The sequence below is a fragment of the Macrotis lagotis genome, chromosome 4 (assembly GCF_037893015.1).
Source record: "Macrotis lagotis isolate mMagLag1 chromosome 4, bilby.v1.9.chrom.fasta, whole genome shotgun sequence".
Classification (NCBI taxonomy): domain Eukaryota; kingdom Metazoa; phylum Chordata; class Mammalia; order Peramelemorphia; family Peramelidae; genus Macrotis; species Macrotis lagotis.
Genome location: NC_133661.1, coordinates 174137743 through 174163347, shown reverse-complemented (window position 1 = coordinate 174163347; position 25605 = coordinate 174137743). Strand labels below are relative to the sequence as shown.

At 38.0% G+C, this 25605-nt stretch overlaps 2 protein-coding genes across 2 annotated transcripts in view; one reads left to right on the top strand and one right to left on the bottom strand.

Moving 5' to 3' along the window:
* ATP8B4 (ATPase phospholipid transporting 8B4 (putative)) overlaps window positions 1-14443 on the bottom strand; it is a 437330-nt gene extending 422887 nt beyond the window's left edge. The window contains exon 1 of the mRNA XM_074234707.1: window positions 14188-14443. The gene's annotated coding sequence lies outside the window, so the exon portion shown is untranslated. The remainder of the gene's footprint in view (window positions 1-14187) is intronic.
* Window positions 14444-14880: 437 nt separating this feature from the next.
* The window catches only part of SLC27A2 (solute carrier family 27 member 2), an 81524-nt gene continuing 70799 nt past the window's right edge, over window positions 14881-25605 (top strand). Inside the window, exon 1 of the mRNA XM_074234701.1 lies at window positions 14881-15358. Within this exon, the coding sequence (XP_074090802.1) occupies window positions 14881-15358 (478 nt within the window). The remainder of the gene's footprint in view (window positions 15359-25605) is intronic.

Genomic DNA, 25605 nt, shown 5'->3' with positions numbered 1-25605 from the left:
TTAAAAAAAAAGAAATCATAAGCAGCCTGACTTCAAAAAGGCATGAAAAGACTTGTATGAACTGATGCTGAGTGAAGTGAACAGAACCAGGAGAATGCTGTACACACTAATAGCAACATTGTGAGATATTCAACTATGATGGATGCAGCTCCTTTCAGCAGTTCAGTGATCAAGGACAATCCTGAGACACCTATTAAGGAAAATGCCATCCACATTCAGAGAAAAAAATTGTAGATTCTTAATGCAGAGCAAAGCAAACTATGTTCACTTTTTAAAACTTCTCTGTTTTCACTTTTTTTTCATGGTTTTGGTTTTTGTTGTTGTTTTTAGTCCCATAGTTCTTAGTTTCACAACATGAATATTTTTGGAAATACATCAAACATGATTGTACTTGTACAATCTATATCAGATTGTTTACTGCCATGAAGAGGAGAGTGGGAAGGGAGGATAGTAGAAAAATGTGGAACTCAAAAGCTTGCAAAAGGATGAATGTTTTTATCTTTGCATGTAATTGGGGAAAATGTTTAGAATTATTTTAAAAAGTTAATGATGGAAACATTTAATAAAATAACTAAAAATATAATCTTTGGCAGGAAAGGAAGAGAAGAGCTACTTTGCAAATTCAACAGTGATTCAATGACAACAGATGCTATCCTCTGCTATACAGTCAGATCTAAGTACCAAATCCCAGTCATGCCCCAGTGCCAATCTATTCAAAATCCCATTTGTCTGAAAAGAGATAATTCTGAGTTGGGAGTCTTGCATCTATCTTTCCCTCAGGTTCCCTCTGCTCATTTGATCTTCTCTCCACCCACATTGGGAAGAAACAACAAAGGCACAAAAACAGACATTAGGAAATAAAAAAGGACAAATGCAGGCCTGCTCAAATTATCAATACCCATCTCTGTTTTAATATGAATTAGTTAAAACTGTGGTATGAAAAAATAGAGATTTATAGCTACTAGGTTGAAAATGTATTTTATATACATGTAAATATATTAACTGTTGAGAATAAACCAAGCATGCATCGTGTGCATCAGGATTGTAAATTGAAATCTAAATTAGGGTGAACATGAACAGTGGTTAAATATTTTAAAAATCAGTTCTAAAAACTTTAATCAGATTTTTTTGTCAAAATGCTTTTCATGCAAGTCTAAATTACATCAATAGCTGTCATTTAAGCTATTGTGTCAAAACACAATAACATTTTGTAATATAGAGAGTAATTCCCAATTACATATTTGTAGTATCAATTCTTAGAACCTTTTCTAAAAAAGTTTTAAGGTTATTTCCTCCATACTCCATTCATTATTAATTCCAATATTCACCAATACAGTCAATGTGTTGCTGTGTGTGTATGAGAGAGAGAGACAGAGCTAGAGAGAGAGCAAGAGACTGTGTATGTATGTTATAAATGGCTACCCAGAATACATCCTTTTGAAATATTAACTATGGAGAAACCATAATAACTGTTTAAATTTAGGTTATATTCTTTCAAATGCTATTGAAGATGGCTACTTACATGTGATTATAATTCAACATTTACTTCAGAAATATTCATTGAGCATCTAGTAAGAATAAACAATTGTACTGAGAAATATTCAGTGTATAAAGTTGAGCAAATTGTGTTTCCTGCCTTTAAGATGTGGTTCCTGTCAAATAATGAGTTGACTACAAATATTTATCATATAAATAATTAATACTAAGTGATGGAAACTACATAGCACAGTACATGAGTCCCTAACTTTTTTAGTGTCATGACCCATTTGGCAGCTGGTAAAGTCTATAGACCCTTCTCAACATAATGATTTTAAAAGTATAAAATTAAAAATATATGATTACAAAGCAAAAAATTTATTAAAATACAATTATCAAAATATTTTTAAGAAATAAGTTCATATATAAGCAAACTAGGTGATGCAGTGGTTAGTGCAATGGGTTTGGAGTGAATAAGACCTCAGTTCAAGACACATATTAACTGTATGACCCGGGACAAATTATTTAACCTCTATCTGCCTCTTGTTGCTATTGTTCCCAAAATGTTTGTGAACCTGTTTTCTTGGCAAAGATACTGGATTGGTTTACCATTTCTTTCTCCAGCTCATTTTACAAATGAGGAGCTGAGGTAAACAGAGGTAAGTAAATTGACTGAGATCACACAGCTAATAAGTGTCTGAGGCTGAATCTGAACTCATGAAGATGAGTCTTTCTGATTCCAAGCTCAGGGCTCCATCCTCCACTCCATCTGTCTGCCTCAGGCTCCTCAATTGTCTCAGGGTTTTGTGAGAATCAAATGAAATCCTATTTGTAAAGGGTTTGCATTTGATACATTCTTTAAAAAAGTTTATTTCTTTCTTATATGTTAGAGAGCTGGAATCCAAGCCGGACTTTGAAGAATGTGCAAATGTTGGGGAAGGGGCATAATTTAAATGCATTGCACAAGAGACTACATTGTAATTATATATATATATATTACAACAAGTAACCCAGATGGACTGGAGCACCAAATTGTTTTGATGAGTAATAGGGGAGACGTCTGGAAGGACAAATTAGGGACAGATTGTGAAAAACCTTGAATGCCAAGTTTAAGAGTCTTGACCTCCTTTCAAAGGCATTGGGACACTGCTTAGGATTTGTGAAGAAGGGAATGACTCAAAAGGAGTCCAGTTTTTGAAAGATTAAGTTGCAGGCAGGTGCAAAATTAAATTAAGAAAGGAGAAAAGAATATTGATCAAGATTTCATGTACAGGAACAACCAGGAAATTTAGGATGTTGTTAATTATAATGAATTAGAATTTGGACAAGAGATTGAAAAAACAAACAATAGATCAGATACCTTTGGATGATTGCTTCTATCCATGTGTAATTGTGATGAAAATCAAAAATGTGACCCAACAAATGGCTCAATACAATGCTCAGAATCTTTAGCAAGCTGTGGCAGGAAAAATGAGGAGACAAATGAATCTTTCTTTAACGTAGTTCTTGCCCAAGAAGCTTCTCTCGATGCAAAAGTCACCTATTCCTGGAGGGGGGAATATTACTTAAGACGTTTCTATGGTCATTTCTGGAAATGATAAGGCCAAAATTGAAGTGGTAGCCATGGGCCTAGAAAGAAAGGTAAAGTGTGGAAAATAAGTTCAAGATTTGAGAGGACAGGTTCAGTGATCAGTACCATCTTAAGTTAGCTTTGGCTAGAGATAGAGAAGGAGCATTGGAATGGAAGCCAGCCTACCTAAGCTATAATTCTAGCCCTGTCACCAGTACTGTACATAACCAAGTTTTACCTTAGGCAAGTGTACTTGGCCTCTCTGTTACCTTCAAAAGGAGGACGTTAGGAAGTTGTACTATATTACTTCTAAGTTTTCTTCTTTTTCTAAGAGGATATGATTCTCTTTGATTTTCAGAGAGCCCCCCCATTTTGTCAGTCAGCCTAATATATGAGAATGGAGAAAACAGTGGAATGAAAAGGTACCAAAATTATAAATGAAAGAGGAAGATAGGAAAAGGCATAGAAAATCAGAGAATGAGAAGATATAGGAAAAATTTAATTCAGTCTATCAAATATTTACAGTCCTCAAAGTGGGCTAGTTAGGTGGTACAAGGAATAAAGCATCAGGTCTGGGGTCTTATTAATTCCAAATCTGACCTAAAATACTTCCTATCTGTGACCCTGAACAAGTCGTTTCTTCCTCTTTGTCATATTTTTCTCATCTGTAAAATAAGCTAGAGAAGGAAATAGCAAACTACTCCAGTATCTTTGTCAAGAAAACTTGAGGGGTGGCTAGGTGGCGCAGTGGATAGAGCACCGGCCCTGGAGTCAGGAGTACCTGAGTTCAAATCCAGCCTCAGACACTTAATAATTACCTCACTGTGTGGCCTTGGGCAAGTCACCTAACCCCATTGCCTTGCAAAAACCTAAAAAGAAAAATAAAAAAAGAAAACCTCAAATGGGGTTACAATGAATTGGACATGACTGAAATGACTCAACAACAATTAGTCAAAGCACCAGGGTATGCTCTGAGAAAGCAAAATCAAAAATAAAACAATTCCTGTCTTTAAGCACTTTCTCTTCTACAGAGGAGAGGCATATAATACATATACAAATAAGTAAACAGAAAAGTATATACAAAGATATAGTAGTAACTTAAAGAAGGTAAGAGTATTAATGAATGGTGTTGAGATGGAATGAAGAAACACCTCCAGAGATGGTTCCTGAACTGTGTTTTGAAGGAAATAGGTATCATAAAATAATGGCTATCATTTATATATTATTGTAGTATTATAGGTCAGACACTTGCCAAACACTAAAAATATAATCTCATTTGATCATTAACAACCCTGTGAGGTAAGTGATATTATTAACCTTATTTTAGAAACTGAGACAAACCAAAATTAATCAATTTGCTCAATTAAGTGTCTGAGGCCAAGTTTGAACTCATGACTTCCTGTGTCCAAGTCCAGTGCTGTCACTAACCTCCTGTTACTGTGTCACTAAGCTTCCTAGGTAAAAGGCAAAGGAAGAGTCCATTGTAAATACAAGGGACCATGTCTACAAATATGCATGGGAAATATCTGGCAGATCTGTTTGATTGGAACAGAGAGTATATGGGCAGAGGTGGAAGGAGGAAAGGAAAGGTAGAAATATGAAATAAGACTAAATAGTTAAGTAGGGGGCCTTAGTATGAAGGGCTTCAAATGCCAGGTTAAAAAGCCACTGAAAATTTTTTGAATAGAGTGACAGGATTAGGGTTGTATTTTAGGGATATTAGTGTGGCAGTATGGGGTGGTGGACCGGAAGAATAGGAAGCAGCAAATAATAATGTGATGTTAATATAGTACTTTATGGTACTGTAGTGCCATCTCCACAAAGTTCTACTCTAAAGCTTTATTGTGGCATGGAGGTGATCCTGGATTTTTGGAGGTTATGACAATGTAGAACAAACTCTGACAGATTCTACCATGTTGGAGAGACTTCAAGAACAGGCTTGGCAACAGGACTACATCTGCTTTCCAAGGGCAAGCCATGGACAGAGAGGCTCATCATTAGTAGGCTAGCCACTATAAGTTGAATTCTTAGTCCATGGCAATTCATGGAAAAAATTAAAGTACAGAATAGTCTTCAGTCCTCTGTAGTGCTAGTGACAGAGTGATAGGAATGGGAGTAGAATATAATAGGAATCACATAGTTGACAAAAAGTGACAGGAATCAATATTGGAAGAGTTGTGGAATGATAGACATACTAATACATTGTTGGTGGAGCTGTCAAATGGTAGTATCAATTTGGAAAACAACTTGAAATTATGCAAATAAAGTGACTAAAACACCCAAGTCCTTTGAACCAGTGACTTCTTTACTTATACTTCAAGGAAGCTATTGAAAAGAAAAAATTTCTCATAATACACTAAAATATTTACTACAGCACTTTTTGTAATAGCCAAGAATTGGATACATAAAGATGCTTATCAACTGGGAAATGATTAAATGAACTGTGGCATATGAATATAATAGAATATTAGTTTACTGAAAGAAATGATGACTATGATGGATATAGAGAAATAAGGAAAGGTCTATATAACATAATGCAAGAAAATAATATACACTAAAATAATACAAAAGAAATGGAAATAGCAGCCATACCCCAAAACTGTCAAAAGTAAGTATAACCAAATTATAAATATCAAAGCACAACTCAAGTAAAGAAATGAGGTGACACCTCATCCCACCCCTTTATAAAGGTGGGATGTCCATAGGCATTGCACACTATATGCGTTTTGAGGTTTTTTTTCAATTCATCCATTAAATTGTGTTGACTTTGTTTTCCTCTCCTAAAAAAATAGACCTTAGCTTAAAAAAAAGTCTTGCATTGCATCCAGGCCCAACTCCAGTCATTCTGATCTTTGACCTGCCACTAGTTTTCAGAAAGTTTCTCTCTGAAAGAGAAAATGAGGCTAGTGACTTTGTACAGTTCTTCCTCACTCAAGTCCAATTCATCTCTGTCATGACATCACTTCCCTGATGTTTTGGTCCTCTTTGAGAACCAAGGACAAACAACAGCAACAAGCTGATTGCTAAATATTTACACAAAAGCCCAAAACAAATAATTGCATCTTATGCACCAACATCTGTGATATAATACCTGCTTAATAAATACTAGTTTTCATTCATCCTGCCTTCTCACACATTTATACAGTTCAGAGTTCGATTTTATAGATGTATATACAACAGGATGCATTGGTGACAGCAAAGGCTCCTCCCTCAGAAGCCAAAAGATAATCTAAAACTATTTGATGATCAAGAACTATATTGACCAGGGAATTAAGTGATTTCTGAAGTTCAAGAAGCATCTGAGTGGTCTCCATAGCCAGATCATCAACCATCTGGGTAATATTGGTAAGTATTTCCTCATGATGTATAAAACCAATAATAGGGGCAAGAAGATATTGAAAACTAAGAATAAAGAGTCAAAAGAATGAAAGAAAAGAAGAAAATGTAAAATAACTTATCAGGAAAACAACTGACCTAAGAAATAGATTGAGGAAGATAATTTAAGAATTATTGGACTACCTAAAAGTTATGATCAAAAAGAGTTTAGACATAATACTGCAAGAAATTATCAAAGAAAACTGCTCCTATTGGAGCACAGATCCAGAGAGAGAAAGAGAGAAATTGAAAGAATTTGCTAATCACTTTATGAAAGAGATCCCAAAATGGAAACCTCCAGAAATATTATAGTCAAATTTCAGAGTACTTGAGTCAAGGAGAAAGCTTGAAAGCATCTGGAAAGAAACAATTCAAATATTGTTTGGAATTTATGAAGTTTGAGAGATTTTCCTGAGGTATCTCTAAAAAATCATATGACCCAAGCCATCTCTAAAACCAAGCAATGATTTTTATTAATGATCATGCATTCAGCTTGTTAGACTCTTTGCTAGAGGAGTTAGCTCCCTAGTGAAGCAAGACAAGAATTTTTAAAGGGTCAATGAGCCTTTGCTTTCAATAGATAGGTTAGGATAGGTTTCGAAAGCCTTGGTGAAATTGTACATGCAATTACCCAGAATGCATACATAAAAACCCACTGATGGGATGCAGGAGTGGATAGTATTAATGTGTAATATAATTAACTTGACTATTTTTGGAGGCTATGACAATGTAGGACAGCAAAGGACAGTAAAGTAGAGTAGAGCATAGGCACTGTTCTAAAGAAAGTCCCTTCTGTGGTTTATGGTCCAGGGTTCAGATTAGCAGCCTGTTGGTACATCTTTCATATTAGCTGGCCTAAACATCAATTAAGTCAAGATTTGCTTACTATTCTATTCTAAGGGAGCCCTAAGAGGGAGTCAAGAAATTGGGGCTGAGGTATATTCCATTAAAAATCACACAAGGGGGCAGCTAGATGGCACAGTCCTGGAGTCAGGAGGACCCGAGTTCAATTCCAGGCTCAGACATACTTACTTAGCTGTGTGACCTTGGGCAAGTCACTTAACCCCATTGCCTTGCAAAAAAAATTATACAATATTTAACAGCTATCCAATAATGGAGCATATGGATATGATTGATTGACTGATGTTGACCAGAAATGAATTAAGAAGACTGGAAATGACCCTGAGTGGGAGACATTGGCCTTTAAAGATAGATTTTTCCCCATGTAACAGCTTGACTGAGACAATGCCCATCCAATGATTAAGGTTAGGTAAGAGCAATGGTGGAATTCAAATAAGTTAACGACTGTTTTACGTATACAAAAAGATGTACTGAAGGTAGTTTAATATTTCACGCATTTAACACTCAAATAAGAACAATAAAAAATACACACAAAACTAGATTATGTTATATTACTCATGTAATGTATAAAGCAAATGTATTCTTATGAAGCAAAAGCAGCCACGTAACCACGTGACATATGCAGAACCAAAACTCATTCTACCTATTCTAACTCTTTTTTTTCCTTCTACTTCCATAGCTTCCAAAATGGGCAATAAGATATAGAAATATATATATATATATATATATATAATATATATATATATATTTCTATTGGTTTATTATGTCCCAGCTTCCTTTTGGTTTCACTGTTCAGGGAACAATAATATTCACATTATCTCAAGGGAATTTGGGGCATTAACACAAAGCAGAAACAAATGACAGCTTGTCAACCCAGGCTGTTTGTCACTTTTTTCTCTTTATGTTACATGTTTACTGAAGGAACAAAAATGAGGGAACTAAAATGTAATATTTCATCAAAGTTATAATGAATTTTAAGAAATGTATAAATAAATATTACAAGCATAGTTTCATCAATTTTTTTTCACCTATGGACAGAATGAACATTACTACAGGAACTTCGAAAATGCTGTTGCATAAATGAATGTTAAAAAAAAAGAGCAAGGATAGTAAATGTGTGGTTTTTCACATTGAGCAATTGCTCAGACAAAGAGAACCCTGATTACAAGTGCCATTTTTAACAATAGGTTAGCCAAACTCATCACAAAATTAGGTAACAGTTCTGCAGAACTCAGAGCAAACTGCCTGAATCCCTCTCATGCAGTTATAAGAGAGAGATAAGGAAAAGAGGCCAAGAATGATCATTTCCAAAAAAATTAAGCTGGGAGGGTAAGAACCTTGGGGCTTCTTAATGATCAAGAAGAGTAAGAAAGAAAAGAAGCAAAAAGAACCTCTTTTGCATAGTCAGTCTGAAAGGGTAAAACCCTCAGGGTGTCTGGTCAAAACAAAAAAATTGCTATGCTATTTACAAGCATTTCTGAACCAATCAAGCCCCCAAAATAACCAAGTAGACTGAGGCTGAGATCCATTTTTGGTCAATTAACGAGAGGCAGAGTAATTTGGGGTCCTAAATTCCAAGAAAGCTTACCTAGTTATGGATATATTTCCAAAAGGCAAAGGAGCTAGGATCACAACCAAGAATAACCTCCTCAGCAAAACTGCAAGTAATACTTCAGGGAGGGGGGGAGGAATGAATATTTAGTGAAATAAAGGACTCTCAAATATCCTGATAAAAAAAAGACCAGAGTTGAATGGAAAAATAGGACATAAAAATACAAGACTCATAAAAGTATAAAAATGTAACATAAAAAGTAGTCATAAAGGATTGAATAAAATGATATTGTTTATAATCCTATATGGGAAAATGTTACATGAAACTACTAAGAACTTTATCATTGTTAGGGCAGTTAAAAAGAGTCTATGTAGACAGAGGACATGGGTGTGAATCAATTATGTTGGGATGATTTCCCCCTCAAAAGAAAAAAAAATGAAGGAGTAAGAATAAGGGATTGACTGGGAGAAGGAGGAAGGGAGAGATAGAATAGGGAAATTTTTCTCACATATGAAAGCTTTTATATATACTGGAGAGGAAAATATGTGGTGGCAGACATGATTGAACCTCACTCTCATTAGAATTCCCTTCAAAGAGAGAACATATTGTATACATTTATATATATTATATATATAAATGTACATGTATACATTCACACACACTCAGTTGGGTATAGAAATCTATTTTAATCAAAAGTGACAGGGAGGGTGGCTAGGTGGCATAGTGGATAAAGCACCAGCCCTGGAGTCAGGAGTACCTGGGTTCAAATCCGGTCTCAAACATCTAATAATTACCTAGCTGTGTGGCCTTGGGCAAGCCACTTAACCCCATTTGCCTTGCAAAAACCTAAAAAAAAGTGACAGGGATATGCAATCAGGGGAGACAGAGAAGCCAGAGGCTCCTCTGGCTTATAATAATGACAAAATAAAATAAAAAATACTAGCTCTCTGATCTATGCCATATTTGTAATTGGTGTGATTTAAGTAATTTTCATAGTCAAAAACAGTTGAATTAGTATATTTTAGCCTCAAAAAAAGAGAAAGAGGCAAGATGAGGCAGCAATGAGCTCTGTCTCACCTCATATCGCACAATCCTCACAAACTGCGTTGAGTGTGTACAATAAGCACATACCTGTTTCTATTTCTCTAAATATCATCAGTGCAATATTTGGAGATGCTTATTTTCCATAATCTAGATGATGCATTTCACATATATGGATAAGATATTTGATATTGCTGATCTTTAATTTAATCAACCAAAAACTAGTGGGTAAGGCAGTCAGTGTATCTGCCCCATTGAAGGGGATGTGCATGTGCTGCCACTATTAGGCTCATAAGTTCAAATCCTGACACCAATATTGTTCATGACTCCCCAATCATGGACTCCACCACAAGTCACTGAATAGAGAAGTAGGAGGGAAAGAGGATAAGAGAAAAGAAGGGTGGGGATAAAAGGGGAAACATTAAGAGAAGTAGTAGTAAGATGCAAAATTAATTTTTGATGAAGGACAGGATAAAAAAGAAAATAAAGAAAAAACAGAAAATAGTATGGAAGAAAATGCACATTTAGTAATCATAACTGTGAAAGTGAATGGGATGAGTTTACTCATAAAAGGGAAGTGGATAGAAGAATAAATTAGAAACCAGGATCCAAAAATATTTCAAACAATAAGACACACATAGTTAACAAAAGACTATAGCTGAATCTATTATGCTTTGACTGAAATAAAAAAGGCAAGGGTAGCAATCATAATCTCAGACAAAGCAAAAATAAAAATAGACCTAACAAAACAATATAGTCAGTGAAATCACCCTTTGCCAAAAGGTACCATAGACCATAAGGTAATATCAAAAAATTTTATAGCAAATTTCTCTGATAAAAGGAACTTCTCATTTCTCATATAAATGAAACTAAATCAAATGTATAAAAATAAGCACCAATGATAAATGGTCAAAGAATATGAACTGGCAGGTTTCAGAAGAAGAAACAATGCTATCTGTAGTCATGTGAAAAATGCTCTAAATCACTATTTTTTAGAGAAATGCAAATTAAAACAACTTTGAAGTACTACTTCACACCTATCAGAAATGATAAATGATGAACAGAATAAGGGGAAATAGGTACAATAATAAATTGTGATGAAGTTGTGAACAGGTCCACTGGTCAATTTGAAGAACAATTTAAAACTATGCCCAAAAAGCTACAAAACTGTATTCTCTTTGATCCAGAATACCACTACTATGTCTATATCCTAGAGAGAGCAAAGGAAAAGGAAAAGGATCCAGATAGACAAAATATTTATAATAGCTCTTTTTGTGGTGGCAAAGAATTAGAAATTGAGAGGATTCCCATCATTTGGGGAAAGGCTTAACAGGTTGTGATCTCATTTTGCCTGAGGCAGTATTCTTCAATGCTTAAGACTAGGTAAGGAAGAAAAGAGGGAATGAATAACCTTTTTTACCTAATTAAAAAAAAATTCATCAGAGAGGGGAAGTATCTCAGGGTTTCTGGTCAAAACAGAAACAATTTCTATTTACTTTCACTCTGAGCCAATAAGGGCCAAATTATGAAATGTAGCTGACAAACTCCCAAGTGAAAGGGGCAGGGGGGGTACTGACAGGAGAGAGAGAGAGAGAGAGAGAGAGAGAGAGAGAGAGAGAGAGAGAGAGAGAGAGAGAGAGAGAGAGAGAGAGAGATTAAGAGACAGAGACATAGACAGAGAGACAGAGATAGATAGCAAAGAGAGACAGAGACAGAGACAGAGAGACAAAGAGACAGAGAGCAAAGAGAGACAGAGACAAAGGCAGACAGAAAGAAGCAGGAAGGAAGGAAGGAAGGAAGGAAGGAAGGAAGGAAGGAAGGAAGGAAGGAAGGAAGGAAGGAAGGAAGGAAGGAAGGAAGGAAGGAAGGAAAGAAGGAAGGAAGGAAGGAAAGAAGAAATCCCAAGAATGAGAAATGCTTTTCTGTAGAGGTGGAAGACTATGATTATGGAGCACTGAATATAACATCAAGCTTTTTTTATTTGTTTGGTAGTTACTGAATATTTTCCTCTCTTTTTAAAAAAAATTAATATATTGGATGACTCTCTGGGAGGGGATGGGGGAAAGGAGAAAGTAGGAAATTTAGATGATATAAAAACAAAAGTTATCACTAAATATTTCTCAGAATAAAATAAAAAGGAATTTGGTCACAGACTCCTAATTTCAGATATTCTACAAAGTCTCTTTCACTGGGAAAGGAGGACCAGAAGTTGAATGTGAAAGGTAACAGAATAATGGAGAAAGATAGGACAATGAAATTTGGAGTTATGAAGAATGAAGATTAGTGTGAAGAGTTTGACAAGAGCAATGCATTGAGTTGATGCTCTATGGAGACAATATTGTATCATGGACAAAGAACAGGACCCAGGGTCTGAAGACTCAGATAGAAGGCCTGACCTAACAGGAAGCAAATTATTCCATTCATCTAATCCAATTGCCTTTTCTGTTAAATAGAAATAATGTTTACATGATATCACAGAAAGTTCAATTTGGAAGGGACATCACCCAGTACAATCTGTATCTGAACAAAAAACCCTTCAGCAACATACCCAAAAAGGAGTTAAGCAACCTTTGTTTGAAAACCCTAATACCTTCCAAGAAAATCCATTGTACTTTCAGATAAACCTGTTAGGACATTTATATCTAGCTCATTTCCACCTGCTGCTATGAGTTCTGGTGTTTGTGGTCAAGAAGAATCAGTTCTATATCTGTTCAATGATATCTTTTCTTGTAGTCCAAGACAGTTATCATTAAACTGGACCTTTCTTACCTCCTTCTCTCCCCCCCCCCCCCAGTGTTCTCCAGCTAAACATTCAATTAATTCGCATTTGACATGCTTTTAAGACCCTTCATCATCCTTAGAGGCAGCTAAGTAGTATATTAGATTGAGTTCTGGGCCTAGAGTCAGATAGATCTAAGTTTCAAATCAGTTCTCAGATACTTGTTAGTTTGAGTGACCCTGAGCAAGTCACTTAACCTCTTTTTGTCTCAGTTTCCTCAATTGTAAAATGGGTATAATAATAGTACCTATCTCTCAGAGTTGTTGGGGAGGTCAAATGAGATAATTTTTAAATGTCTGGCACAAAATAAAGATTTAATAAATGCTTATTTCCTTCCTTAGAGAAGATAAGAATAAAATAAGAGAGACACTGTGGCATGGGGGAAGTACACTGGACTACTTTCCCCACTTATCCCCATAGAGGTATATATCTCAAAGTCTCAATTTCTTCATTTGTAAAATGGGAGTAAATATCTAATATTTGCACACACAATTGTTGTGAGGATCCAATAAAATAGCCCCTTTAAGTTATAAATGTCAGTTATCCTTGACCTCACCTTGAAAATTCTCCAAGTTACTATGGCCTTCCTAAAAAAAGAAAACAATACAATATTCCAGATGTTATCTGACCAGAGCAGAGTAGATCTGTCATTTTAATGGTAGATTTCTGGGCTGCCATTCCACACTGTTGATTCATATTGAACTTGAAGTTCGTTAAGTTTCGATCTGAATCTTTTTCAGACTGATGATTAGCCAGTTTCCCACACATCAAATGTGTGAAGCATCTTTTTTCGACAATAGTATTTTCCATTAATTTCTTTTTTTTTTTTAGGTTTTTTGCAAGGCAATGGGATTAAGTGGCTTGCCCAAGGCTACCCAGCTAGGTAATTATTAAGTGTCTGAGGCTGGATTTGAATTCAGGTACTCCTGACTCCAGGGTGGGTGCTCTATCCACTGGGCCACCTAGTTGCCTCATTAATTTCTATTAAATATCTTTTATTAAATTCAATTCGGCTTTTTAGATAGTTGAGATTCTGAGATCCCCCCTTTTCGTGTTTTAGCTTTTTGGCCCATAAAATTTGAAAAACATTTATTATCTACTTTAATTGCATTATTGCGTTGTTAATTAATTATAATACTAAATCTCACTGTGTTTCTGGGAGTAAAACGTTTGGTAAACTTTGAATGTAAGGTATTATTAGATACAAAAGCGAAGTCAAAAGAAGAGAGAAATAACTTCCTTGAGGCTTCTGAAGTCCCAACAACACCCCCCCGTGATTGTTTTTGAGTAGCTGTAGTCAGTAAAGAGAATTTCCTGAATAGCCATCGGGAACAAACTGGGCTCTAGACTTGGGGGATGCGAAAAGTATCCCAAAAGTAACTGAAGAGGAGCAGTTTGCAAAGCACAGTCGTTGCAGATTCTGAACAAAGATCCCGCAGGTTTAGCAGCATCCCAGCGACCCGATACGCCGAGCCCTGGAGCTTGGTATTGATGCGAAATAAAGAGTAAGCATTTCGGGTGGCTTAGCTGTACCTGTATCAGGACGGTGCCCAGTCTCTGCCTACGTTTGCTGCTTGAGTTGCCCGTTTCGCATCTTAGCAACAGAGGCCTGGCACACCCTGTTACTGTCTGAAGCTGCCTGGCATTATGAGACATCACTCCGGCTACCAGGAATCGGGGAACCAGAAGAGAAAAAGAACGAGCTTCCAATAAAAAGGGAGGTCGGAGACAAAGAAGCTGAAACACTTTGCTCGCGGGGTAGACGCTGGTACAAGATCATGGTAGCAACGGGAGAGGAGGCGGGGGCTCTCGGGGGAGGAGGCCGACCTCCCCCTCCCGGCTCTGGGCCGGAGGGTGCTGGGCAGCCCGCTGCAGCGCGGAGCTGGAGCTCAGGTGGCCTCCCGAGGGGGCGGGGCTTTCATCAGACTCGGGGAGGACCACGGAGCTCCACCCCGCCCTCCCCCCCGAGTCTGCCTAAAACGCAGCCGGCGCCTCCGCTCCGCACCGTCCGCTCCTCCGCCCGCAGGTCTGGTCCTCCGCCTCCCCGCCGGAGTTGCAGCCCCCGGCTCCCTGGGGCTGGTCTCCCCGCTCTCCCCCGGAGCTTGCTCCCGGCGCCCTCCCGCGCCCCCGCCGCCCAGCTCCCGGAGCCCGCCCGCCCCCAGCGCCGCGCTGCACGCCCGGAGCTCGCCCGCCGCCCTCTCGGGGACAGGGGGCATCGCCGGCGTCATGCTCCCGGTCCTCTACGCGGCCGCGGCCGGGCTGCTGCTGCTCCCGCTGCTGCTCAACTTCTGCTGCCCCTACTTCTTCCAGGACACCGGCTACTTCCTGAAGGTGGTCGGCGTGGCCCGAAGGGTCCGCAGCTACTCCAGGCGCCGGCCGGTGCGCACCATCTTGAGCGCCTTCTTGGACCGGGCGCGCCAGACCCCCAACAAGCCTTTCTTACTCTTCCGAGATGAAGTGCTCTCCTACCGGCAGGTGGATAGGAGGAGCAACCAGGTGGCTCGTTTGCTCCACGATCGCCTCGGGCTCCGGCAGGGAGACTGCGTCGCCCTCTTCATGGGCAACGAGCCGGCCTATGTCTGGCTGTGGCTGGGGATGGCCAAGCTGGGCTGCGCCATGGCCTGTCTCAACTACAACATCCGAGCCAAGTCCCTTGTCCATTGCTTCCAGTGCAGCGGGGCCAAAGTGCTGCTGTCCTCTCCCGGTGAGTCCCGTCTTTCCCACATGACCCCCTCTTCCTCCCGCGAACCTGTTTCCCGGTCAAGTGTATATAAAAGCGTCTCCTTTGGAATCGAAAAGGGTGGCAGAATTTGCCTTTTAGATTCTCCGTACCATCCCTACAACAAAAGCTAGCCAGATTTCTCTAGCTGCTGTCTTCCTCCTCCCTAAATCACTTGTGTATATTTTGTAGTTTCTTATCTTTGTTGGTATCATTTCTTTCTGCCTTGAAGACAGAGACTGTTTTTGTCCTCTGTATTTTCATGGCCTCCCACAATGGCTTGGCAAAATTCTGAGTGCTTATTAATATTCGTTGAATGAATGAATTACAGACTTTAGGGCTGGGATCCAGACTTTTATAATGGATTGTGTATGAGACAGTGTCTGTGGGGAAAGAGTGGCAGGCCACACACTTTCCTCTGCATATTCATCTGAGGTAGACAGGTCGTGATGATGATCATCGTGCTCTTGCTAGGCGTTGGAGACACAAAGGCAAAAAGTTTCTGCTGGCAGGGTTCTATTGAGGAGATAACATTCGAATAACGCCATCCATAGAAAAACTGTACAGGGGGAGGGGGAAGGCACAGATAACTAGGGAAATTTCCTGTTGCTAATAAAAAAAAAGTCACGAATTCTTTTTAAACAGGGGAATGACATGAGCAAGGTTGTAGATGGGAAGTAATCACAGAGGACCAGGCATCTAAAGCTAAGAGGACGACAAGGGGAAAAAAGACCTTTGTGCACGAGTCGGGATTTGAGCTGAGTCTTAAAGGAAAACAGATATTCAGGGGCAAAGGTGAGGAGGAATAGCATTCCAGGATGGAACAAGCAGTAAAAAAAAATACAGAGATTGGAGATGTGTATTACGTGCAAGAAGAGGTGGCAAATAAACCAGTGTCCCTGCATTATAAAGTACAGAAAGTGAGTGCAAGAAAACTAGAAAGAGGAAAGATTCAGGTTGTCAAGAACTTTAAAAACCCAAACAGCAGAGTTTTTATATTATCCTAGTGGATGAAAATCCGAGCACTTGACTGGTACTCCATATAGCAGGAGGAATCCAAGAAGCCCTCCCAATCCGTCCCGGTAAGGCGTTTTGGGTAGGACATGAATAGGCAACCTAGGATGGGAAGGCATAGAAGGGTTGTAATTCATATTGTTCAGGGGAAATTTCCAAAGCAGCAAGATCACAGATCCAATTGAACCTTTGGACAATTCCACAATGCAATATTGAGCGCTTGCTTCCTGTTGGCATTGTGCTAGATATTAGGGATGCAAGCAAAGACAAAACAATTGCTTATCCTGGGTATCATGGAGCTAGCTGGGAGGGGAGACCATATGGCTTGTGGACAGCTATGAATAATATGCTAAGAGCGACTGAGACTCTATACCATGGAAATATTCAAAGAGGGAGAAAACACTTTCACTTTAGAAAACTAAGGGACCCTCCAACAAAGAAGGGGTGGCACCTGAGTGGAATCATGAAGGAAGATAAATATTCTTTTAGGCAGAAAGAAGGGAGTAGAGTAGTCACAGAGACCACAGTGTATACAAAAAGCTGGAGGCAGGAAATAGCACATATCAAATTCCAGAAATTGCTTGGTTTTGTCAGGAATCTACAATGCACAAAAAGGAACAATATGAAATAAGGTAAGTTAGAGTAACATTATGGTGGGCCTTAATAACAGACTATTCTAATTTAATTCAACAAGAATCTATCAAACATCCACTGCCTGTTAGACACCAACAAAAACAAAATAAAATAGCATCTGCTTTCAATTAGTTTACATATATGGGGGGGGGGAGATAGGGCAAGGCAATGGGGTTAAAAGATTTGTCCAAGATCACATAGCTAAGTAAGCATTAAGTATCTGAGGCTGGATTTGAACTCAGGTACTCCTGACTCCAGGGCTGGTGCTCTATCCACTGTACCACCTAGCTGCCCCCATGAAGTTTATGTTCTAATGGAAGGAAACTGATAAGGAAATAGAAAATATATGTAGAATAAATATAAACTAATTGGGAGAAGGAGGGAAGGCACAGATAACTAGGGAAATTTCCTGTTGCTAATAAAAAAAAGTTACAAATTCTTTTTAAACAGGGGACTGACATGAGCGAGTTTGTACTATAGAAATATTATTTTGACAGTTGTGTAAAGGATGGCACAGAGATCCCAGAAGTAGAGACCAATTAGGAGTTGATAATGATAGTCTAGTCAAGTAGAGTTGCAGACATGAACTTACAAACAACAATAAACAAAAGAGGCTGTGTACTATGGTGTGATGGTTGAATTCAAGAAGAACTGGGTTCAAATCTTACCTCAAATATTTACTAGCTGTGTGACCATGGTTATGTCATACCAAACTTTGATTTCAGTTTTCTCATCTGTAAAATTAGAAGGTTGGACTTAATTACCTCTAAGATCCCTTCTAGTTCTAAACTCTAGGATTCTAAGAACACTCGCTATGGACAAGAGTACAAATCCAGCCTCAGACATTTACTAGCTATGTGACCTTGGGCCTGATTGCCTTGTATCCAGGGTCATTTCCAGTCATTTTGATTCATATCTGACCACTGGATCCAGATGACTCTGGAGGAGAAAGTGAGACTGGTGACAGCACAGAACTCCCTCACTCAAATCCAATTCATGTGCTTGTCATGGTATCACCACCCTGATGTCATGGCCTTCTTCAGTAATGAAGGACATCTCCCCCCGCCCAAACATTATGTACCTGGCATTGTGTTAAGATAAAGACAGAAGTGATACAGTCCTGCCTTCAAGGAGCTTATAGTTTAATGGGGAGACATGTACATATCTAAGTTTATAAAAGCATATACAGAATATATAGGGCAGTTAGGTGTCACAGTGGATAAAGTACTGGGCTTGGACTCAGGAAGACTCCTCTTCATGAGTTCAGATCTGGCCTCAGATTCTTATTTACTTGCTATGTGACCCTGGGCAAGTCATTTAACCCTATTTGTCTCAGTTTCCTCATCTGTAAAATGAGCTGGAGAAAGAAATGGCAAACTACTCCAGTACCTCTGCCAAGAGAACCTTCAAATATGGTCACAAAGAGTCAACTGATTACAACTCAACAACAAAAAATATGGATATATAAAATGAATACATGGCATCCAGGAGCTTGAGGCTGGAAGGGTGTATCAGGAAGAGCTTCATATAGGAGGTAGTTCTCAAGTCAAGTCTTGAAAGAAATCAGGGATTCCAAAAAAAGTGTGTTTGAGTAAGAAATACATTTCAGGCATAGGGGACAATGGATACAAAGGCGTAGTGCAGGAGATGGAGAATAATGTGAATATCAATAAGGAGGTCATTATGTTGAGCAGTTGATAAAGAAGGAAGCAGATTTTAAATGGCAAATAGAGTTTATAGTTAATCAATAAGAACAATGATAATATGACTAGTATGGAAATATATTTAACATAGTTATCCATATATAACCTATATCAGATTACTTGCTATCAAGGAGAGGGAAAAAAGTAGAACTCAAAATCTTAACAAAAAAAAAGATTGCTGAAAACTATCATTGTATGTAGTTAGAAAAATATATTTATATTAATAATAATAATAATTATAGCTTATATTTATATAGTGTTTCAAAGTTTATCTTCCCTGGGTGGTCAAAGTGGTATTAGGGAAGAGAAGAGGACCCATAGAAGAGATGTGGGGATAAACTTAGCAACTAATTAACTGTATGTAGGGGAAAGGAGAGAGGAAAGAAGCAAACCTTAAAGAATTCTTGTTCCACTAACAGAAATAAGAGAGATGAAAGGAAGAGGAACAGTTTGGGGGTCAAATTCTGTTTTGGATGAGTTGTTTCAATGTGCCAGATGGACTTTCAGGTAAAGAAGTGGAAGAAGCATTTGGACATGCAGAACTATTGAAATTTTATGTTTAGTCAGAGATTTTATTGAATCTTACAATCAGGACTGAGTAGAGAAATTGTGTGCTAATGAGGTTCCAGAAATAGTTGAGGCATACTGAAATGTACTGGTGGCAACTTCCACATGAGATCTGGTCCCAAGGGTGATTCTGGTTTTCATTTTACGTCCACATTCATCCACTTTTTTGCTCTCTTTTAAAAATTATTTATTTTTCCAAGATAATTTTCCCCACTTTTTCTTTTTGTTAATTTATTTTATTTTATATTATTATAATAATCTTGTTCTGTGAGCAAACATAAAGTCCCTACCCCCCCCCCAGAAAGGTGAGAAACCTCAAGAATAGTGAGAGAGAAAAAAATTACTTCAGTCTGTATTAGGATTCCAATGGTTCTATATCTGGGATGAGTTGCCTTCTTTATCCAGAGAAGTTGCTTCAATATTTTTCCCACATTTGGTATTACTAGTTTATTTCCCTTCACTCTATTCCTACCCACTCTCATTTATTCTATGCTCTCTCTCCTTTCATCCTGCCCCTGTTTGGGGATCTTCCCTCTCTTCTGTCATCTATGCCACCCTTTTCTTCCCCCATTCCCCATTCTCCCATCCCTTTCCTCTCATTTTTCTCTGGGGTAAGATAGATTTCTATACCCTATTAAATGAGTATGTTATTTCCTCTCTAAGCCATTTCTGATAAGAATGAAGGCTCACTCATTCCCCCCCTCACCTTCCCCCCTTTCCACTCCATTGTAAAAGCTTTTTCTTAGCCCCTTCTTCCTCTCCTTTCTCTTCCTCCCAGTACTTTCCTTTATCACCCATTGTCTCCATCTTTTTACTATAGTATACCATTACATTCAGTGCCTTCCTGTGCCTTATCTATATATGCTCCTTCTAACTGCTCTTATGAGGAAAGAAAGTTCATATGAGTTATCAGTATCTTCTTCCCATACAGGAATACAAACAATTCAACATCATTAAGTTCCTCATAATTAGTCCTTCTCATCCACTTCCTCTATGGTTCACCAGAGTCCTGTACTTGGAGATCAAACTTTCTGTTCAGCTCTGGTGGTTTCAATAAGAAAGTTTAAAAGTCCCCTGTTTCATTGAAAGTCCATCTTTTCCCCTGAAAAAGGATGTTCAATTTTGCTGTTTAATTGATTTTCGGTTTTAAATCAAGATCTTTTGCCTTCTGGAATATCATATTCCAAGCCCTATGAGCCCTTAATATAGACACTACAAATCCTGTATAATCCTGACCATAGAGCCATGGTAGTTGAATTATTTGTTTCTGGCTGCTTTTAAATTTTCTCTTTGACCGGGAAGTTTGAGAATTCGGCTATAATATTCTTGATTCATATCTGACCACTGGATCCAGATGACTCTGGAGGAGAAAGTGAGACTGGTGACAGCACAGAACTCCCTCACTCAAATCCAATTCATGTGCTTGTCATGGTATCACCACCCTGATGTCATGGCCTTCTTCAGTAATGAAGGACATCTCCCCCCGCCCAAACATTATGTACCTGGCATTGTGTTAAGATAAAGACAGAAGTGATACAGTCCTGCCTTCAAGGAGCTTATAGTTTAATGGGGAGACATGTACATATCTAAGTTTATAAAAGCATATACAGAATATATAGGGCAGTTAGGTGTCACAGTGGATAAAGTACTGGGCTTGGACTCAGGAAGACTCCTCTTCATGAGTTCAAATCTGGCCTCAGATTCTTATTTACTTGCTATGTGACCCTGGGCAAGTCATTTAACCCTGTTTGTCTCAGTTTCCTCATTTGTAAAATGAGCTGGAGAAGGAAATGTCAAACTACTCCAGTACCTCTGCCAAGAGAACCTTTAAATATGGTCACAAAGAGTCAACTGATTACAACTCAACAACAAAAATATGGATACATAAAATGAATACATGGCATCCAGGAGCTTGAGCCTGGAAGGGTGTGTCAGGAAGAGCTTCATATAGGAGGTAGTTCTCAAGTCAAGTCTTGAAAGAAATCAGGGATTCCAAAAAAGTGTGTTTGAGTAAGAAATACATTTCAGGCATAGGGGACAATGGATACAAATGGAATCTTTTTCAGGAGGTGATCAGTGAATTCCCTCTATATCTATTTTACGCTCTGCTTCTAGGATCTCAGGGCAATTTTGCTGTACTATTTCTTGAAAAAAATGAAGGCTAGGCTCTTTTCCTAGTTGTGACCTTCAGGTAGGCCAATAATTTTTAAATTATCTCTTCTGGATCTATTTTCAAGGTCAGTTGTTTTTCCAATAAGATATTTCACATTTTCTTCTAATTTTTCTTTTTTTTTTGGTAGTTTTATTTCTTGCTGAGATCTCACAAAGTCATCAACTTCCTTTAATTCCATTCTTCATTTGAAGGTGTTATTTTCTTCAGAGAGCTTTTTTATCTCCTTTTCCAGCTGGCCAATTCTGCTTTTTCTCCTCATTTCCCTTGTGGGTTGCTTTTTCCATTTGGCCTAAACTGGTTTTTCAAATATTATTTTCTTCAGTACTTTTTGTATTTCTTTCACCAAGCTGTTGACTTGGTTTTCATGATTTATCTGTATGGCTCTCATTTCTCCTCCCAATTTTTCCCCTACCTCCATTAATTGTTTTTAAAAGTCTTTTTTGAGTTCATCCATAGCCTGAGCCCATTTTCTATTTCTCTTGGAGGTTTTGGATACAGAAGCCTCAACTTTGTCCATGGTACCAAAGCAATTTTCTATGGTCAGATTCTTCTTTTCTTATTTCCTTAGCCTGTGACTGATTTACTGCATTTCCAAGGCTTTGGGAGGTTTCAGAGACAATCCACAGGGACCTTAATTCCTCCAAGGTCTTAAGAGAGGCTCTGACTACTCTCTTGCCTGTGCTTTGGGATGTGGATGACCGCAGGCCCTTCCCTCTGCCCTGGAGCTGTGAGGAGAGGCCCTGTTTGGCTATGGTGGTATGAGAGCCCAAACTGCAACCTGGATCTAATTGTGGGAAAACAGCAGAGCCCTGCTCCAGTGAGAGCAGAGAGAGAGACCTCTGCAGTCTCCTCTGACCCCCTTACCATTTGTGGGCTGAGAGCTCTGGAAGTGCTTGGGTGGCTCTGCTGATTTCCTGCTGCAGGTTCTCACTGCAAGGCTTCTCTGAGGCTGGTGCTCCACTCTAGTATGACAGAGTTTTCTCACCTCCCCTTCCATCTGTCCCCTGTGATCCCTGGGCCAAGAGGTCTGGAAACCACCCCCCCTCTGCTATGGGACCCAGGCTCCCAGCCAGACTGCACTGAGCTGCAACTATGCTTAGGCTGCAGCTCTTTCCAATTGCCAGTTCCGATGAAACAGACATTTTCTGATGAACTTCTAAGTTGTCTTGGATTGGGAAGTTGTATCACTCAGTCTTTCTGTGGGTTTTGCCCTTCTAAATTTTGGCTAGAGTCATAATTTGACGGCTTTTAGAGCTTTTGGGAGGAATGAGTTTCCCAGAATTCTTGCCTTTACACTGCCATCTTGGCTCCACCCAATTTTCACCATTTAAAAAAAAAGTTTTCTCCCTCTCACCTTTCCCTACTCCTCACCCTAGGAATATTAAGTGATATAATCTGTTATACTTGTACAATTATGTTACATATATTAGTCACACTGTGAAAGAAGATAAAGGGAAAAATCACAAGGATAAAAAAAGCACAAAACAAATTTAAAAAGGTGAAAATAGTATGTTTAGGTCTGCATTCAGACTCCATTGTTCTTTTTTCTGGATGTGGATGGAATTTTCCACCACAAGTCTTTTAGAATTGTTTTTGATTGCTGTATTGCTGAGAAAAGCTAGGTCTACGATAGTTGATCATAGTACAATGTTGCTGTTACTGTGTATATTGTTCTTCTGGTTTTGCTCATTTCACTCAGCATCAGTTCATGTCAGTCTTTCCAGGTTTTGATGAAATCTGCCTGCTCATCATTTCTTACAGAGCAATAATATACCATTATAGTCTTATGCAACAACTTGTTCAGCCATTCCCCAATTGACTGACATCACCCCAGTTTCCAATTCTTTGCCACCACAAAAAGAGTTGCTACATTCATTCACTTTCATTAATCCTAGGAGGTTGTTAGAATCTAGATAGCCAACTGTATTAGGCTAAGCTAGCAAACTCCTTTAGTACTTACTCCTTAGTATAGCAGGCTTTTCCTTTTGTTCTATTTTCCTAATTTTAATGACATCTTTGAGAGGAGTTGGTCAGCTAAAGCATAAATTTTGTTATATGGACTTCTTCCCCCTTTGTCTTGAGTGACTCCTCACATTCATTTGATTGAATTCATACTCAGGTCATGCATTTTTATTCATTCATTTAATTATACTTTCATCTTTAGTTATGTATTCATGCTGATTCTTTTACTCCTTTTATGATGAAAAGCTTCTCTGGTTGAATGGTTTGGACTGACAGAGCAATGGCCCCTTAAATTTTCCCATTCTTTTCTGCTCTTTAGGTTGGAATGAAAATAAGCAATTGCTTTGATTTGGAGTACAGTTATCCTATTAGGTTCTATTGACTGTCTCTCACCTCTCTCAGGTGAAAGTAAACTCTATACAGTGTTTTTTTGAGAAATGTTTAATAATCAGCTCTCAAAAAATTTGCATGCTTGACATATCTGTCTAATCTGCATTATTATTATTTTCTCCATCACTTTGAAACCAAAGACTCTAGATATAATCAACAAAACAACAAATTTATCCATGATTTGCCTGATAAGCTTACAACATAAATTTAACAATCAGTTCTTCAGAGCTGATTTGAACTCACTACTACACTCCACTGACTCTTTTCTAATATTTCTCATAGCACTTTTATTTGGTTCTCCTTTTTTCCTTTTTCAACTCCTGCCCTCACAAGGAGCCTGCTAGGTGTTCATGGTAGTTGGAATGATAGAGTCAGAATCAGAAAGACCTGAGTTTAAACATGTCCCTTAACCTCTCCTAATCTCTTCTTTCTCATCTCTAAAATGGGAATAATAATAGTACCTGCTTCTAGATGGACAATTTAGACTCCATGATCTATTAGTCTCCTTGGAAGCCAGGACAGTTTCATCTTAATAACCCCAAGGTCTTGAACAAATGGTAGGTGTCTAATAAATAATGTTTGTGGAAATTAACATTGAAGTTCACTTCCATTACTACCTTTCTATAACTTAAATTGTTCTGCTACTCACTCAAAAGAATTAGTAACCAAGGAGTGACTGATATGAGAGAGTAAAGGTTACTTAACTTCAGAAAAATAAAAGAATATTAGAAGAGAAAGGACTTTAGAGATTATCTAAAGCAGTAGAATTCCAAGTAGTAGTTCATCACTGTTTATTCCATTTAAGGGTGAAAAAGCAGCCCCTGTGTTACTGAAGAAAAACTTTTTTTTAAATAGAAAACAGAATGGCCTATCATTTTAGTTATAATTAGTTTCAATATTTGAATGTGTGTTCTAAAATTAAAATATTAAAACTCATGCATATATATTATTTATTTTTCTATAAAAACATAATAATAGTAATAGCTAGCATTTATATAAAAACACTTTAAGATTTGCAAAGCATTTTACATATGTTATCTCATTGAGTCTCACAAGAACAGTTATTATCTCCATTATACAGATGAGGAAACTGATGATGAGAGAAGTTAGATATATTTCTTAGGATCACAAAGCTAATAAGTTTCTAATGCAGGATTCATACTCAGGTCTTTTAGACTCCCCAATTCAACCCTCTATCCATTGTCTATCTAGCTTCCATGTGTGTATGTATGTGTATGTATATGATATGACATGAATTATTGATGTAGTTGTTTAGTTGTTACAGTCATATCCAACTTTTTGTGACAGGTTTTCTTGGCAAAGATACTGGAGTGGTTTGCCATTTTCTTCTCCAGTTCAGAATTACATAGCTAGTTAAGGGTCTGAGGTCAGATGAGTCTAGCCACCCTATAGTAAGTGAGGATGAATTTTGAACTCAGGTCTTCCTGACTGTTTCTAGATCCAGAACTTTATCTACTGCACCACCTACTCTCCCTTTTAGCATGTGTATATAAGCTTTTATATAATATGTGTATAAGCTTTAATAGCTTAGAATTAAAATTTACATGATTTACATGACCAGGCATCCTAAATAAATTAAGAATAAAATAATTTTTTAATTATTACAAATATTTAATATTCCCTTTTTGTCTTCTTTATTCCTTTTAACCTCTTTAATTGTCAGAGCCCTCAAAAAAGAGAGATTAAACTAGAAATAGACCAAAGATGATCTAATCACTGACCAGGAGTGACCCAACAAGATCAGTTAAAACAAAAATGACTCATCAAAG